Source organism: Taeniopygia guttata, chromosome 3, assembly GCF_048771995.1.
Source record: "Taeniopygia guttata chromosome 3, bTaeGut7.mat, whole genome shotgun sequence".
In the NCBI taxonomy this organism is placed as follows: domain Eukaryota; kingdom Metazoa; phylum Chordata; class Aves; order Passeriformes; family Estrildidae; genus Taeniopygia; species Taeniopygia guttata.
This window is the reverse complement of record NC_133027.1, coordinates 2916436-2933236: the sequence shown is the minus strand read 5'-3', so window position 1 is coordinate 2933236 and position 16801 is coordinate 2916436. Positions and strand designations below refer to the sequence as shown.

The window sequence follows — 16801 nt, the reverse complement described above, 5'->3', positions numbered from 1 at the left end:
GAAAGGATAAAAAGGAGGGAAGTTTTTTCAGAAACACAGGACTGAGAGGGGAAAAGTAGAAAATCTGAGGACTGGGGAAAATGTGGAAGAAAAGGATGAGGAAAAACAGCCAGTGTCAGAAGATTCTTCCCTGTAAGGATGGTGAGGCCCTGGCACAGGTTGCCCAGAGAAGCTGTGGCTGCCCCTGGATCCCTGGAAGTGTCCAATACCAGGTTGGACAGGGCTTGGATCCACCTGGGATGGTGGAAGGTGTCCCTGCCCATGGCAGGGGGTGGAATGGGATGGGCTTTAAGGTCCCTTCCAACCCAAACCGTTCTGGGATTCTGTGATTTCATGATAAAACAAAAGGAAAGATCAGTCTACAAGAGATCTGTGGAAGTCAATAAAGGAGAAAAAAACACTTGATGGAAAAAGATCATGAGATCAAACCAGACATGACAATGTTTCTGGCTAAACATCCTCTGATTTTTCCTTAAAGGAAGTATTGACTTGTTTTCCCCAAAGCTGAGAGGTCTCTTTGATGTACACTTCATACAGAAAATAAAACACACAATCCTATGGCAGTTCTTTGGGCAACACAAATACTGAGAGGAACAAAACTCCGGGGCCAGATTTTTGTCTCAATTGCATTACTGGAAATCCAGAGTAATTCCATGGATTCAAATGGCGTTGCTCTGGATTTGCAGCTTTTGGATGATCTGCACTGGGTCCTCTGAGGGAATCTTGAGAGATATTTAAGAAAATAGTAACATCAGCTGGAAAACAACTTCAGCAGGGATGAATTGTCAACACAACTGGCTATCAACCATCTGGTTATCAAATCATGGGGACCTGAGTGTTTAAGTGGACCCTCCTATGTCCATATTCAGAGGCCTGAGCAGGATAATTTATAAATGTTGAGTATCTGTCATTTCCACATGAGAGCTTTGTGGAACTCAGAACTTCCTGAAGTGTCATCATGCTCCGATACATTTTTTGCTTTGTATTTCAGAGTTGGGTAAACAGTGGGAAAGTGTTCCATGAGCGTTCATTTGAATCCTGGCTCAGGCACACTTCTGTCCCTGAGAAAATGAGGTTTGAGGAGTGTTTTTGGATCCCACAGCTCAGCACTAGAGATGAACAAACTGTTTGGAGAGCAGAAGTAATGCTCCCATGCTCATTAGAAATGTCACTTTAAAAAAAAGGCTTTTTCATTATTTTTTTAGTTTGTATGGAAACCTCAAACTAGGCCAATCTCTCTCCCCCTCTCAGTCCATACAGAGATTCCCACTTCAAATTTTATCCTTCACCTGGACATGGATGGATCCAAAGAGCAGAACAGAATTAAGACACATTTTCACACATGATGAGACTGAACACATCTGAAGATGATTCCTCAGGTTCATTTCCTGGAATTTTTTTCCTTAGGTCAGTTTTAAGGTCTGTGTTTAACCCAAAGAGAACAAGAACAGCACCAACTAATGACCATCATGTTCCTTTTACCTTGACTTTTTTCTATTTTTATCCTGTCCTCCCCATAACTAATCTCTCAGTTAAACTAAACTCCCTGAAAGCTTCCTGAAGAGAAGGAATTCCATTCTGTTCCCTGTAAATCCTGTGTTCACTTAAACCACCATTATTAAGGTCATTATCACATTTATGCACCTGACATATAATGTGCTTGTGACACTTCCAGAATGCTGTAACAGATGCACAATCAACATCAAGGAATTCAAAAGCCTGGACTAGAAGCTCTTCAGAAGGATCCCAGATACCACTGAACAATATCAGAAAACATTTCCAGATTGATAGGAAGGGATTTAACCTCTGTGTTGGTATCAGTGCACATTCCACTATTTTTCCTTGGCACTGGGGTGACCCAGGTCCCACAGGAGAGCTGTGCCCAGCTGGAGGCCAGGTCACAGAGGGTAGGACCCCTCAAACAACAGCTCAGCCCTCTAAATCTTCATTTTCTGAAGCAACATGAGGCTCTGCCCTGGAGATTGAGAATTCATCTGCCTAAGGACATGAAAATGGGATGTCTACACAAATCCAGCATGTTTTTACATTAATGGCAGGCTGAACAGGGCAAGCCACACAAAGCAAGAAATGTTTTATTTACAACCCACTTTTTGAGTCAAATCCATTTGATATTTACATTAGTTTATTACAGGGCAATTTCTAGCATTAGTTTAAATGTCCAATATACTTCACATTCCCAGTGCAATAAAGCAAACGGCTCCTTCAGTGACCCCCATGACCTCCCAGATGAAAAAAAAAGATTGCAAAATATAAACTCGGGTTTCATCCTGCTCTTCTTGGTTCTAAATCCAAATACAGGATCAGCTGTATTTGCAACAGTCAAAGGGCCAAATGAAATGCCTGGCCTTTATCAAGTGAAGACAATAAATGCAGAATTGAAAGCTATAAAAACCTTGCTTTTCTCAGCATTAATAAAAACAAGCACCATGTGCTGCATTCCTGGGGAACAGGAATAGTAGCAGAATGCACTCAGCATGGCATGGTGGCACTTCTCTGCCTCAGGGAATGCCCATCCCTGGAAGTGTCCAAGGCCAGGCTGGACAGGGCTTGGAGCAACCTGGGACTGTGGGAGGTGTCCCTGCCCATGGCAAGGGATGGAATGAAAGGGGCTTTAAGGAATCCACCACCTCCCTGGGAAGCCCCTTCCAACTTCTAATCACCTTTTTCATGAAGAAATTCTTCCTGATGTCCAAACTAAACCTTTCCTGGCACAGCTTGAGGCTGTTCCCTCTCATCCTGTCCCTGTTCCCTGGGAGCAGAGCCTGATCCCCCCTGGCTGTCCCCTCCTGTCAGGGAATTATACAGAGCCACAAGGTCCCCCCGGAGCCTCCTCTTCTCACCACCAGCCATGGGCTGCTGGGTTTTCCAGGAATAAGCCATGGGAGATGCTGTCAAAGGCTTTGCTGAAGTCCAGGTAGACACATTCACAAGTTCACCCTAAGTTCATGCTATTAATGCTTTTATTTTGCTGCCACTGTCATCAAGAAATGGATTAGGATTAGTTTTGAGAGATTTTCCCGATATGAGTTGCCTGAATTTTATCAGAGTGGCAAAGTCAAATTTTCTGCAGCTACAGTAACATGAAAAGAGTTCACAACTGCTCACACAAAACCTCCTCATCCATAGCCAAATGCAGCTTTCTCCGAGAGGGATGAACATACAAAGAGTATTTCTGCAGCACAGAAAAGTGATTACAATCCAAAGAATGGCTCAGCTTATCAGATCAGCTTTGCTTGTCTCCACAAGAGCCACCACCATCAATCAGGAATCAAGTTGTTGCCATTCACAGCAGAGTGAAGCAGAGATAATTTGACACATAAAGCTCTGAATTAGACATAATTTGAAGAGGAGTAAGCAGGTGTTATTTTTTTATTGACTACTGTATTGCTTTAATAAAAACAATCTCATTTTTAAAGAGCTATTTAACTTCTCCCAGCCAAAAATCACATGAAAAACCGCCTCCCAGGCAAAGCCTGCTCTGAATTCACACAGCACGTCAGATAAAACACAGATGAAGGTTGTGAATTCCCACCGCCAGGCATTCCTTCATGGAATTGACTACTCAGAACTGCAGATCCCAGAGGTCTGTAAACAGCCTTTCCTCCAGCTTTGACAAATACAATCCTGACCACTTCACCTCCTTTGCAGGTTGCTGCTCCAAAGCTCATTGATTTTGGAATGCTTTGGGAAACTCCAGCTTTTCAATCTATTTCCCAAATACTAAATGCAAAAGTCTTATTTTTGCACCTGAGCGTTTTGTTGGTTTGCTCCCACATCCTATCACAGAAAGCTGATGGAAGCTTCCCAGTGTCTGCTAAAGTGCTGTGCTGCAAGGATTGCTGCATCTTCTGCTAATTCCTTGTGTTCCTTATTCCACGGAATGCATCCACCCAAAACCTCTGCTCTGGAGCCAGGCTGGGAGAGCTGGGGGTGTTCCCCTGGAGAAGAGAAGGATCCAGGGAAACCTCAGAGCCCCTTCCAGGGCCTAAAGGGGCTCCAGGAGCACTGGAAAGGGACTTGGGACAAGGGATGGAGGGACAGGACACAGGGAATGGCTTCCCACTGGCAGAGGGCAGGGATGGATGGGATATTGGGAAGGAATTCCTGGCTGTGAGGGTGGTGAGGCCCTGGCACAGGGTGCCCAGAGAAGCTGTGGCTGCCCCTGGATCCCTGGAAGTGTCCAAGGCCAGGTTGGACAGGGCTTGGATCAACCTGGGACAGTGGAAGGTGTCCCTGATCATGGCTGATCTTTAAGGTCCCTTCTAACCCAAAACATTCTGTGATTCCATGAAAGGGAGGTACTCAGTGTATTCCTACCTTAAAAGTCAGTGATAGTGCTTGACAAAATAACTGCAAGGTCTGATTCTGAAAATAAAAATGAATACAAACTTCTTCCCACCCTGATTTCACTCTCTGGATTACAATTGCCTTGATAATTCATTTGAAAACTAAACCCAGCTGAGCAACCATCTTGAAAATTGAGTAACCTCAGGTTCACCTGTATTAAAAAAACCTCAGCTTCAGGCAAAACTGCTCATTCGCAGTGATTTCACCAAGGTCTGGCCCTCGTTTGATGGTTTTCTGATTATAGTTCCATTGTGTCACCATTTAGCAGCAGCAGTATTGTATTACAGTCTCTGGGACCAGGAGCTGACTCTGACTCCTGCACTCGGCTCCCTCAGCAGCTCCAGCCCCATGGCTTGATGTGAATTCAGTGCTCTACTGCCACTTCTCAGCTCTCAAAGCAGCTGCAGGAATCAGCAACAAGTTCAACAACTTAAAATAGACGTGACCTTGCAGGATACCTGGGCTCGGGGCACCCCGAGGGTCTCACTCACAGCCTGGTAATAAATCTGATTATTGCCACTTAAAATTGAATCCCAGCATCACCGAGGTTGGAAAAGCACTCTGAGATCATCGAATCCAAGCATCCCCCAGCACTGCCAAGGCCACCACTGATCCATGTCCCCAGCTGCCACATCCATGCAGCTTTTAAATCCCTCAGGGATGGGGAATCCACCACTCACCTGGGAAACCCATTCCAATGCTTGCTCACCCTTTCTGTGAAGGTTTTTTTCCCTAATATCCAATCTAGACCACAACTTGGCACAGCTTGAGGCTGTTCCCTCTCATCCTGTCTCTTTTCCCTGGGAGCAGAGCCCGACCCCCCTGGCTGTCCCCTCCTGTCAGGAGTTGTGCAGAGCCACAAGGTCCCCCCTGAGCCTCCTTTTCTCCAGGCTGAGCCCCTTTCCAGCTCCCTCAGCCCCTCCTGGTGCTCCAGCCCCTTCCCCAGCTCCATTCACTTCCCTGGACACCAGGAGCCAGTTAGGAAAAAAAAACAAGCCTCATCTAGCAAACTCATCATTTTCTGGTTGAAGGTCGCTTTTAGGGCTCTTTCAGGCCCTCAGCTCAAAACACATCTAAGAGCACATGCACAATTATTCAGTTAACAAAAAAAAAAAAAAAAGACATTCTGATTTTATTTTTCTTCCTTTGCAGTGCCAAAAAACACTGGAGTCACCCATGCACACTGCAGTTATTGTAATATTTGTCAGTCCTTCCTCCCTTGCTGCAGGCACCACTGCTTATCACAGAAAAATTGTGCCTTTCCCACATTTTTATCCATGATTATCTGGCATGTGTCACTGCCAGAAAAGCTTGATATTTATTTTAAATTGCTGCAATAATAAGGAAAGTGGCTGTATTACATTTACATTAAAATAATGGAATGCACAGCATTTAATATGAAAAGGGATTCCTGAACAAATTGTTTGCTCAGTGTGTTTCCCACACAACCATTCCACTGCTCCTGCAATACCCCAGTAGATAATATTGGAGAATATTGTTGTTAATAATACATGGGAAACACACATCCCTAAGGAATTTCAGTGCATATTTGCTGGGTTTCCTTAGCTGGCAACACCGTCCCTTCCTTCCCCACTTCAGTGCAAAAACAAACTCTACATGTGCTCACTTACAGTTGTGCCTAATTATATAAATGTACTAATTACACACACTTTTCAAAGTAGGTAAATTTTAAATGGTGCCATTAAGGAAATCTATTTGATGATGGAAATTTCTGTAATATCATATTGCAATCTCACACATGGCAATTTTGCTCTCATGTCAGTATTTATTTAATGACAAATAACAGCAGAGGATAATAGAGCTGGGAAAGCAAATTAAAACTGTAAGATTTGCAGGGTGATGTTGGTCAGCAGATGATAAAAGAAAGGAATAAAAGGAATTTTGAAAAGCAGTGGGTCTAAGGTAAATAAACAGTAAAAAGAAGTTTTGAATAATAAATGTCTTCCAAAACCACCAGATAAACACCTGCAAGAGTGACTTATCCCCATCAGAAACAAATATAAGTCATTGAGCACTTCATTTACGCACACAGTTGTCAGATCTGGAAATCACTTACCTGCAGTCCTGAGCACCTCTTTGCACTCAAAATAATTCCAATTGCAAGTAGGAACCAGTGCTAGGAGCTCACCCAGTCATACCCACACTGGTAAAAAACAAACTACTGCCTTTTGGGACATTCTGGCTGATGTAAAAAGAGCTCTTTACTTTTAACATCAAATATACACCAAAACTCCTGGTTCTTTAACATAACACCAGTGAGGTGATTGTGTAACTAAACATAATGAACACTGATTGTCTTTTGGTACTACTTAAGTTTACTGTCCTGATGTCCCAGGTGAGTGGTTTTTTTTCATATAAATTAGAATAATTTCATATTTTTCTGCTGCAGAATCTGGATTTTGCAGAGCACTGGGCAGTACCACAGTGCAACAACACCGCAGGATACTAATCCCTCTGCCTTTACTTTAAATAACAACATGGCAGGGAAGAGACAGAATCCATCTTCCCCAGAAAACAGAGGGAAATCCTGTGTAAGAAAGGGAATTGGTCAATGTTCTCACACACAGATCCTTGTTCTCACACACAAATACTCTCAGTAAGTCACAGGCTGTCACATCTCAGCCAAGACATTTATGGAAAGGCTTGATAGAAGCATCTCAGAAACATCAGGTGGGTGATCCTGACTTATCCAGCTCAATTACCAACCAGAAATGTTCAGGAACTTTTGGATCTGGATTTTGGGTTCACCCTTCAGGGTTTGGGGTCCAGAGAAGCTTGAATAGCTTTAAGATCACAGATTTCTGTTTTAGTGAACCCACATTAAATAAATCTGTAGAAGAGACTCTGAACAAGGAACTATTTCTCTTTCTGCATGGTTATAAAATGACTCACACAAAAAAAAATCCTAGAAGTTGGAATTGAAAGCAACTATCATGCAAGTTGGACATTGGACTGAGGAGCTGCAACAGCAGCATGCAGAGTGCAACACACGAGGAGTGATTTTGTGCTAATTGGTGACATCTGTGACCTTGTGCTCACAGGTGAAGTAATTCCACCCCCTGCCCAGTGTTACCTTCTGATATTCTTCCTTGGATCTCAGGGCAGCCTCCATCTGTTCCTGGGAAAAGGTGTAGATGGCCGAGCGATACTGAGTGCCGACGTCGTTCCCCTGCCGCATCCCTGGGGGGACACAAGGCAGGGGGATCAGCTTCCCTCCCTCCCTGGGGCTGGGAGAAGTCCAAAACACCCCCATTCCACAGAATCCCAGCATGGGTTGGGTTGGGAGAGACCTTAAAGCTCATCTCATTCCAACCCCCTGCCACGGGACACCTCCCAGAAATTCAGGATGTTACATACAGCTGGATTAGCACAGTTTCTGCCATGCACACTCAGCAGGGAGTTTTAGGAAGTCCAAGACTTTGGTTAAAGAGTCCTGAAGGGATTCAATGATGATATCTCCTTTTAAATGCCATGAAAATGAAATATGAGCATTTTACGGTTTTGTTCCATCACACAATAGTCAAATACAGATGTCAAACCTTAAAAAATTAATCTGTAGTCACTGTAATCATGGCATTCTTTAAAAAACTGATTTTGAACCATGCAAATGGTTACCAAAAAAATGTTGATTTTATCAAGTGCTTATAATCTTTCTTGTGCTTTGAAATACAACTTAATGGGAGAAAGGCACAAAATACTTTTGGAGATAAAATAGTTGTTTTAGGGACAGGCTGCCCAGAGAGCTTGTGGACTCCCCATCCCTGGAGTTCAAGACCCGTCTGGATGGACAATTTTGGCACCAGGATTTTGTGATATTTCTGCTGATATGTGTAACCCCTTCAAAAGGCCTGATGTATTAAGTTTTTAATGGAAAAATTTGCAAAATACGGGATGGATTCTCCCTGCAAAGCTACAAAACGCTGGGCCAAAGCAGGGAGGTGACAACTGTCCCCTCAGGTGACAAGCCCAGATCTGGTTTGGTGCTGCATTCCTGGGAAGCCACTGCTGATTCCCATGCCCATTCCCGTTCCCATTCCTATTCCCATTCCCATTCTCTCCAGCCAGCTTTGCTGTGGATCATTCCCTAAACTCAAACAACAGCCTCAGAGCAGCTTTAGCATCAAGAATTATCTGGACATGCACTTTTGCAGCTGCACTGGCAGCTTTGTTATCACTGCCTTTCTCACCTTCTTCCCAGATTTGTGTTCAAGAACCCAACTTTATGCTTTGCTGGAATAAAATGTGTTAATTTTTACTTTGCTTAAGAAATTCCAACTTTTTCACTCCCCCAAGCACATCCACACCACCAGACAGGGTCCTCCCAAAAAGCTGCAATCCAAGACAAATTGGAAATCATCAGGATTGGTGTTAGGATTGCCACCAGGCTGCCAAAGCCCCTCTGAGGATTCCCATCAATTGTCAGGATTGTGGAGATGAAATGGAAAAGGAAATGGATGTCCTGATATCCCCCTGGCAAAGAACAGAGGATGGAGAAAGAGCCTGTGGTACTGGAGGGAAAAGATGCCATCAACTCACTAATCCTCATTAAATCATGGATTTATCCCTCTTGGACTCCCCAGGGCAACAAAAAAATGATTTAAAGGGAAATACAACAAACAAACAAAAACTGCCTGAAATATTTATGAACAACAAGACACAAAAATATTTTAAAATATGTATAAGGATGAAAATTCCATTCAATGACCAACAGTTACATTAAAGAATCTGATTCCAAAACATCTTCTGGAATTTTCTGCTGATTTGGATTATTTTTCAGCTGTTAAAATGTACTATTACAATAAAAACAATAACAATGTTCTTCATCAATACTTAATAGTGGTAAATGCCACCAGAGGATATTTTGCTCATTCCTTTGGAAGTTCTTCCAGGATGGCAGAGAGCTCTGGTAAAGCCAGTTTGGGATAAAATGAGGACAGGCCAGGAAAGCTTTAGTTTTGCCAGAATATGTTAATGCTGATTGATGCTTGAGCTTAAGCATTAACATTCTGCAAATCTATTTATTGCTTAACAAACTGTTTAACAACCAACTAGGGAGGAGATTACAAAAATCTCTCGGAGAGGAGGATCACTACAGAGGGTGCTGGTTTCCAGCATGAATTTAGGAGTGTAAGTTTGGTATGAGCTCAGTGCACAGTGCTCTGAGTGAAAAATTCAGATTATTTAATATCTGCATGAGCCACCATGACATAGTATCAGGGAGCCAGTCAGCTTAATTAATTTATTGAAGAGAATGTTAAGAGGAGAACTGACTCTAAATTAAAAATACATTTCTAGAGGGAAAAAAAAAAAAAACCAAACAAAAAAAAACCAGAGAAATGAGGCTCTTCAGTCTTGCAAAAGTTGTTTAACTTGGAAGGGCAATTGAAAGCCCAAGTATCCAAAATCTAAGTGGGAAATGAGAGAACATCCAAGCAACGAAGAGCACTTATCTCTTGAACAATGCACCTAAAGCCGCATTCCATTCCTGAGGGTTTCACTTTAAGGAAATACATTTTCATAGAATCATAAAACAGTTTGGGTTGGAAGGGACCCTAAATATCACCCAGTCCCATCCCCTGCCATGTGCAAAACCTGCCAGTTTAGGGACAGTTTTTAGGATAGCTCCAGGAGATCAGTCTTTTCCTCAAGGATAATAGGGAAATCTGTCAGTAGGACCTGAACCTCCCTTTTGTTCAGGACTGAGATGAAAAACAGGTTCCTTCTTAAAATTGGTAAGAAAATTTATTAACCCTGAGGAATCAGAGAATCACTGTGGGTGGAAAAGGCCTCAGAGATCACCAAGTCCAACCATCCCCCAGCACTGCCAAGGCCACCACTGACCCATGTCCCCAAATGCCACATCCACAAGGATTTTAAATTCCTCCAGGGATGAGGATTCCACCCCTGCCTTGGGCAGCTGTGCCAGGGCTGGACAATCCTTTCCATGAAGGAATTGTTCTCATCCAGATCTATTTCAGTAATATCAGTGGGGCAAGACAGAGACTGGAAAAGGCAAATCCTGTATCCCTGACCAGGTGATCAGGAACAAATCCAGCCAGAACAGGAACAAACAGACCTCTGAGGTAACAGCCTGGCACTCACTGCTGAGGTCTGAAACAAAGAAAATCGGCTGATGTGCTGGGAACAGCCAGAAATCCTCATGTCAAAGAGATGCTTTGATAGAGAGGTTGATTTTAGAACAAGAGAGAAAAGCAAAGAATTTGCACTTCTCTGGCAAAACACAAATATATGTGGAGTTTGGATATGGTTGTGTGATGCCAAAGTATAAAAAAGTCCAAAATCCAACAGCCCAGATCCTGTGTGAGCACTGGGCTGTCATTGCAAGCTCTTGTCTCTGGAGAACCAGAGTAGATGAGGGCATCTGCAGCTCCAAATATGTCCAGATGTTGGGCATGGATCATATTTAGGAATTTCCCTCTGGCTGACCAAAGCATCTCTGCAGAGCTCAGCCCTGACCACTCTGGAGAACATAAAATGTCCTCATTGTGCCAGCAGAGCCCAGAGCACCAATTAACCACAAAAAGCCCTCAAGAGCTGAGCTCTCTTGTATATGAAATGGAAATTTGTGGTGAGAGGATGGTGGCTGGAGAGAAGAGGGGGCTGTGATGAGCTCCCAGATCCTGTCAAAGGAACAATCCCCAGGTTGAGACTGACACGGAATATAAACACACTGTTACTGGGAAAGCTGATATTTGCCAAACTGTGGATAACAGGCAAAGAAATGGCTCTAAAAATCCCTTTCTTACCAACACTTTGGTATCTTCTGATGCCCCTGGGTAAGAATGAGTTAGTTTTGGTCTTCTTCACATTCTTTGGCATCAAAGCAATACATTCTGGCTCTCCTTTGGTTTGAATGACTGGAATATGGAATACCCAGCCCTGGAAGTGCCCAAGGCCAGGTTGGACAACACTTGGAGCAACCTGAGATAGTGGAAGTTGTCTCTGCTCAAGGGCAGGGGGTGGAATGAGATGATCTTTTAAGTTCCTTTCCAACCCAAACCATTCCGTGATTCTCTGATTAATAAAAAAACATATTTCCCAGTACTATATTTTTTTTCAGAAACTGCAAACAAGCAGATTTGTTTCCAAAAAGTCGATGTTTAATACATTACCTACAGAAAGCTAAAGCAAAAGACACTTTATTTTATTAGCTAAATCAAGGAATTCTTTCAAAGACTCAATCCTCTAATGACTTGAAAGTAACACTTATACACCACTCCTTATCTTCCCTCCATTTAAAAATAATAAAAAAAAGGTAATGGCATAATCCGTCAACTTTGCTATTCTCAGAGGATCCCAGGAATAATGGAGATAAATGGCTGAGGTCTCTTCGACTCTTCTCTGCCATCCAGTGAAATTTTAAAGGGCAGTTCAGAGCTCTTATTTTTATCATAATTTTTCCCATGATTTATAGACTTTTCTGCAGCTGTCACTTATTTTCTTATACCTGCAGCAACCTGAGATACGGATTGGTCATTTTCTTCTCCCCAATCAATCCTTGCAGAGTTAAGACTAATAAAACTCCTTCTTCTAGCTCATCATATCATTATTTAGTAAAAATCAATGGCACCATGTCAGCCTGGCTTGATGTCATCACTCACTCTAATGATTACATCCATACAGCTTAAAAGTTGCCAGGGGAAAGTAAAACTCTTTATGGCACATGATTAAAGGAGAAAAATGTTAATAGGAAAGAATTCTGTTGCAGTGCTGTGCATTGATGGTTCTGGATGATTTTCAAGGTTCTGTGGTGCAGGAAGTATAAATTATATAGAAAATAGTTTCTTCAGGAGGTTTAAAAGAATTAATGAGCTTGTACATAATAAAGAAAAGTTTTACATTGTCAACAAGGTTTAGAAAGTTTTCGATATACACAGTTTTTAGTGTCAAGGAGGAAACTCTGGTTTTGGTCCTCTTTTGGCACTAAAAGATCTTTGAGGTCTTTTCCAACCCAAACTATTCTGTAATCCATATTGCAGTAGCAATACTGCTCCTCTAACACTTCAAATATTTTATCCATATTTTTAAAAACTAGGAATTCTCCAGGAAGGCTTGGTTTAGAAGAAAACTTCCCTGTATATCCATTATTTATTAGTTCCCTCAGAGATAACAATGCATAAATGGATATTTGAATGCTCTTTGACCTTTGAAGGAAGTACATCATCAACCTGGACCCAGAAAAAAAAAATTCTCAAATATTTGTTTTGGATAAGTGCAACAAAGCTCAAGTATTACCTCAAGTATCACTGGCAGGCAAAAGTGTTAATCCATTTTTAGTTATTAATTGAAAATTCATATTTACCAGTAGTGCACAGAACAGATGAATAGAACAGTGAATTATGCACATAAATCATCCTTAATGGCACTAAACTTATTGTAGGGGACTTTTGCTTTAATCAAACTTGACTTCACTTTAATCAAAAGTTAAATAATTTGGTTTAGGCAGGATTTTAGACTATTTCTCCCATAAACATATATTAGGCTTTTTCAGAGGTACTTTCTCTTAAAAATCTGTTTGGGAGCTGGATGAACTTCAACCTGCTGGAGAAACTGTAGAGGAAACTACAAAGATGCTCCAAAGCCTGGAGCCAGGCTGAGAGAGCTGTGAATGTCCAGGCTGGAAAGAGAAGGATCCAGGGAGAGCTCAGAGCCCCTTCCAGGGCCTAAAGGGGCTCCAGGAGAGCTGCAGAGGGACTTGGGACAAGGGATGGAGGGACAGGACAAGGGAATGGCTGCCCACTGCCAGAGGGCAGGGATGGATGGGATGCTGGGAAGGAACTGTTCCCTGTGAGGGTAGTGAGGCCCTGGCACCGGGTGCCCAGAGAAGCTGTGGCTGCCCCTGGACCCCTGGAAGTGTCCAAGGCCAGGTTGGATGGGGCTTGGAGCAACCTGGGATAGTGGAAAGTGTCCCTGCCCATGGCAGAGGGTGAGATGAGCTAGTTTTTAAGGTCCCTTCCAACTCAGACAATTCTGTGATTCAATGAACATGGGAAGGGAATGAAATTTTTATCAGTATTTATTGGTGTTTTAGGCAACCAAAACTGACCAAACATTGATGCCTCATTTGAGTCAACTTTGTTGACCCGTTCTTCCCACACCCATGGGAGCTGAGCCACTCCCTGCCCATGGAAACATCTAAATTTAAGTGGATTTAGCTCAGCCTTTATCCCTCCTGGCTGTGCTGGTGAGACAAGACTGCCTGGAGATCTTGATAGCCTTCAATCCCAAATAAAATGCATGCAGCAGGGATGTGTGGAAGAGATTGGAGGACATGACAGAGGGTAGAAATGAGCTCCACATTTTCTAACTGCTGGAAAACAGGAATAATGCCCAAAAAGCATTTGATGTGGCAAAGGCGCTTCTCTTTGGGCATCAGAATCAGGCCCTCATTTCTGATTTTCTTCAGGGATTAACTTTGCTGTGATGTTACCAAAAGCTGGACAACAACTGGTGATGGGGAAAAATGTAATTAAGAAATGCAGGGATTCAGACCAGTTACCACATGGGCTCAGCTATGGAACCACACAGATTTGCTTTATTTTTCTTCATGTGCCTTCTCCTTTCTCTTTGTTTATCTGCTGTTCATTAGTGCGTTGCCTCAATTTAGGCATTCGCCAGCACTACGAATCCAAACCCACTCTGATCCACCAGGTGCTGTTGCAATAGTAATAAAAATAATTAGTGATAATAAAAATAATAGTGTTGTCATTTGCTTTTATCAGCAGATAAGCTCATGGGACACTGCTCTCTCAAAACACAGACAAGTGTGCTCTTATAAATATGCACAAGGAAATTGCAGGCAGAGAAAAACAGTCATTCATTGAAAATATTGTTGTTCAGAGGAGAGTCAGCTTTGACCTCTTGTACCTAATTATACATGAAAACAAAGATTAAAAGCCTACTAATAATCACCATAAACTATGATTAATGATGCCACGCTTCAGTGCCTCAGATTTCCAGACCCAAGTACAGTAAATTCACTATTATTTGAAGAAGAAAACAATGTTTGGTATCTCTTTGTTTTGACTTTATCTATTGTTTTCCTTGCCTAAGGATTAGGAACAATCCATCAAAAAATCCTGCAGAAACAGACTTTCTAAGGTTGCCCTCTCCTAATTCTACAAACACATTAATATCTAGATGCTGTTATTCCTGCCACATTCCTGTCAGCTTCATGGACAGAACCACAGCATCATGGAATGGTTTGGGTTGGAAAGGACCTTTAAAGATCATCTTGTTCTTGTATCACAGAATCACAGAATATTCTGAGTTGGAAGGGACCCACATTATATATATATAATATATATATAATATAATTCTTCCTTATATACAGTATAAACCTCAGCTCCCTCAGGTGGATTCATGTTTCCCACAGTGCCAGAGTTTTAATTTTCAGTAGTTCTGGGGAAATGGTCCACACATCCTTGTCAGGTGTAAAATAAAGAACCTAAAAGCAGTTGAACGAGGAATTCAGAGCCCAGAAGAACTTTTGCCCTTGAGCCAGAATTGATTCAGCACCACTCACTTCCAAATTCAAAGTGTTCAGCCCACCTCAGCAACCACTGCTCTGGTAAATAATCCCTTTCATTAAGAAAGATGCAGAGAAAACATCATCTCCCAAACTGCAAATATAGGTCAGGAAAAGTCTATTCTAATTTATATAGAGAAGAAGAGTCTAACGTGCAAATTAGGGCATGGCAGCTGAAATTTCTGGGAATTCAAATCAGCCTAATAACACCTATTTATTTTTAATGCCTGTTTACTCCTGGAGAAACACAAAGAGTGGGAGCAACAAAACACAAGATTTTGGTTCAGGAAGGAGATGAAGCTGCATTCTCAAAGTACAACTCTGGCAAAGACTTTACTACTTTCACAAAAAATACAAACCACAGGTATTTTGGAGGTGTTTTTGAGGAGAGTACTAAATTCATTGCTTGTGGGATGAGTCAGCATCAATCAACTGTCCCACCAATGGGATTTCATTGGAAAGAGCAGGAATTAGAAGAAGAAAACAGAAAGACTCCTATCAAACAACCCAGTTCTACTCTTGAGTGTCCATCCCTGCAGGAACCACCTCACATTTATCCTTATTGTGTCCTGGCACATCGATTTCCATGGCTTTTGTTAATTTATCAACACAGAGCTGTGCTTTATTCGCTTCCTTCAAGAGCCTCCCAGCAATGTCTGTACCACTGATTTAATTAGCATCCTCCTTACTGTATCCTCCGAGTCATTAATGAAAATATTGAGGAGTATTGGACCAAGAATGGCTCCCTGAGGGGCTGGTAATTCTATTTTGAATATATTTAATATGCCTGGTGACAATAGATTTTATATTTCTACTGGTTTTTGTTACACCTTGTAATAATGCTGAGACCATCAAGGCTCTTAATAACATTTGAAATACACTACAAAAGTGCTTTAATCGGAGACTCACAAATCACACTCAAATTATAAAGGGAAGCGAGTTACAAAAAAATGTAAAGGCAAAGCATAAAAATGGTTACATTTTACAGGGAGAGATTATTTTTTTCCCTTTAATCTCCAAATGGAGTTCCAGGCCTGTAGCAGAATACCAAATGTTGGTTTAGGGTGGCTGCAACGTTTTTTATGTGTACAGCTGTTCTTCCACTGGTATAAGTAGACACATCTGCTCATTAGCAACACAATGTCATTTCTAGTGTCTAATTTTAATTATTTGCAGATGATAGATTCCTTATGCAACGTCTAAAAAAAGTACAGGCCTTCAAAGCTGGGGAGAAATAAATATCCCCTCTGCAAGCAAACTGGGTCAGCACAACGAAAAGCAGATATTAATCTGGAGAATTCCTGTATCAGCACCAAGGCTAAATGCCAGCATGTTTGGAAGGTCACAGGGAGGAGAAATGGCTCCTACATTTCTTCTTTATCATGGATACACAAGACATATGGACTGAGAGATGTTCTGAACAAGTCTGGCAGGTGATGAGTTTGTTGTAGGACAGATGGTCCTCAACTGCTGGAAAAACATCAGCCCTGCTTACACTTCCTGCACAAACACAGGCAAGATAAGGACTTGTCCCTGACAAGAAAGGGGGAATGAGATGCCTTACAATGACTTTGGCTCTCTGGGTATGCACAATGGATCAACAAGACTGGAGAGGAAATTCCAGCAGCCCCTGAGCAGCAGTGGCCACAGGTTTGTCCTTCAAACCTGTGACCAAAAGTCACAAGAGTGACCAAAACTGTGGAGTGCTGGCTTCTTCTCTGCCACTAACTCAAAAATCCAAACATAAAGGCAGAAGGAATGAAAAATGATGGGATTTGTGAACAACAGGCACTTACTACAAGGAATTGTAGGTGTATCTGAGTTGTTTCCTTTGGGTTGGGAATGATGGGGTACTTCTGAGGA

The 16801-nt window shown here is 42.1% G+C and overlaps 1 protein-coding gene across 2 annotated transcripts in view; it reads right to left on the bottom strand.

Moving 5' to 3' along the window:
- MSRA (methionine sulfoxide reductase A) overlaps positions 1-16801 on the bottom strand; it is a 227530-nt gene that overhangs the window by 72391 nt on the left and 138338 nt on the right. For both annotated transcript variants that reach the window (XM_002187990.6, XM_012572944.5), the window contains exon 5: positions 7463-7569. In XM_002187990.6, the coding sequence (XP_002188026.4) occupies positions 7463-7569 (107 nt within the window). The remainder of the gene's footprint in view (positions 1-7462; positions 7570-16801) is intronic.